Source organism: Sphaeroforma arctica, assembly GCF_001186125.1.
Source record: "Sphaeroforma arctica JP610 unplaced genomic scaffold supercont1.7105, whole genome shotgun sequence".
Lineage (NCBI taxonomy): Eukaryota > Ichthyosporea > Ichthyophonida > Sphaeroforma > Sphaeroforma arctica.
This window is the reverse complement of record NW_014033453.1, coordinates 1-1,502: the sequence shown is the minus strand read 5'-3', so window position 1 is coordinate 1,502 and position 1,502 is coordinate 1. Positions and strand designations below refer to the sequence as shown.

At 37.9% G+C, this 1,502-nt stretch overlaps 1 protein-coding gene across 1 annotated transcript; it reads left to right on the top strand.

Annotated features, from left to right (window-relative positions):
* Window positions 1-710: 710 nt before the first annotated feature.
* SARC_15970 (hypothetical protein) lies at window positions 711-1,440 on the top strand (the record flags this gene model as incomplete). Its single annotated transcript, XM_014289917.1, has 1 exon — window positions 711-1,440. A coding segment is annotated over one exon (730 nt), but the record flags the coding sequence as incomplete, so codon positions are not given.
* Window positions 1,441-1,502: the final 62 nt, after the last annotated feature.

Sequence of the window (1,502 nt, the reverse complement as noted above, 5' to 3'; positions counted from 1 at the left end):
TATATATGTATTTTTTTGTATAAGTATAAGTACAAGTATTATATATTATGTATGTATGTATATCTATAGATAAATAAGCATACATATGCTCGAATATACAAACAATTATATCAAAGTGAAAAAGTACAGATAACTATATTTTAATATATGAATACTATTTAGTGGGCTATGTGGGTATTCCAATTTTTATTTGTCGCTTTATTTCTTTTTTTTTTCTTACACACACACACATATATATAAATATATATATATATATAAATACCAGTCAGTTGCAGTACAGCATCATGTTGGTATCCACTATTCGATTCCAGTACAACATGATGCTGGTTATTCACAGACAAAACACTTTTAATATATATATATACATAAAAATATATACCAGTCAATTCCAGTACAGCAGCATGTTGGTATTCACCAGTCAACTCCAGTACAACACGATGCTGGTTATTCACAGATAAAACAAACTTCATATACTTATATATATATATATATAAGTGAAAGAAATTCAATAATGTAAGATAAGATATACTATGTATATGTATATGTATGTACATATGTTTGTATATTTATATGTGTATGTCTTTCGGCATATCTTACATTGTTGCATTTTTTTCACTTTCACACACACACACACACACATACGCTATATTTATATTCACCAGTAGTATGTTGTTGATAGTCTCGCACCTTTCTTCTTCATATTCTCACAGATGTAGCGATGCAGCAATCGAGGATGACACTTCAGCTGTGCAGAAGAAAAACACCATTCACGACGCAACGTATGCATGCCTTTGGCTTGGTTGCAATCGTACGTTTCCATCGCTGAGCGCGTTGAGCTTACATCTATGCTCGCATTCTGGGGAGAAGCTTTTTATATGTGAACACCCTGGATGCTACTTGCAGTTTACTAAGAAATCCTGGCTCAGGGAACACGCGCTCTCCCACGCCGATGAACGAATCTTTATCTGTGACTACCCTGACTGTACTAGAGCTTTCAATCGACGTTCGGCTCTTGTTATTCACAAACGCACTCACACGGGCGAACGTGCTTACAAGTGCGACTATGCGGACTGCGGTGTAGCCTTCGCCGATCCGACTGCGTTGATTAAGCACAAACGCATACACACAGGGGAAAAGCCCTACAATTGCACCTATGCAGGCTGCGGTAAATCCTTCATACAATCGAGTGATCTCAAAGTACACAAGCGTGTCCACATGACCGAGAAGCCGTATAAGTGCATGTTTCCCAGTTGCACTGCAAAGTTCAAAAATTCGAAGGATTTGACGATTCATAATCGAATTCATACGGGAGAGAAACCATACAAGTGTGCGTACCAGGGGTGTGAGAAGAGTTTTGTCAGTTCAACCAACAGGGGCAAGCATATGAAGGTGCATGCGAATCCGAAGAGGGGAGTATATAAGTCTACGAAAGCTTCTTGACGAGGAATACTGTACATGTCACAGGCACCGTCGGTATAGTTACGTTTAGTTGATTGCCTTGG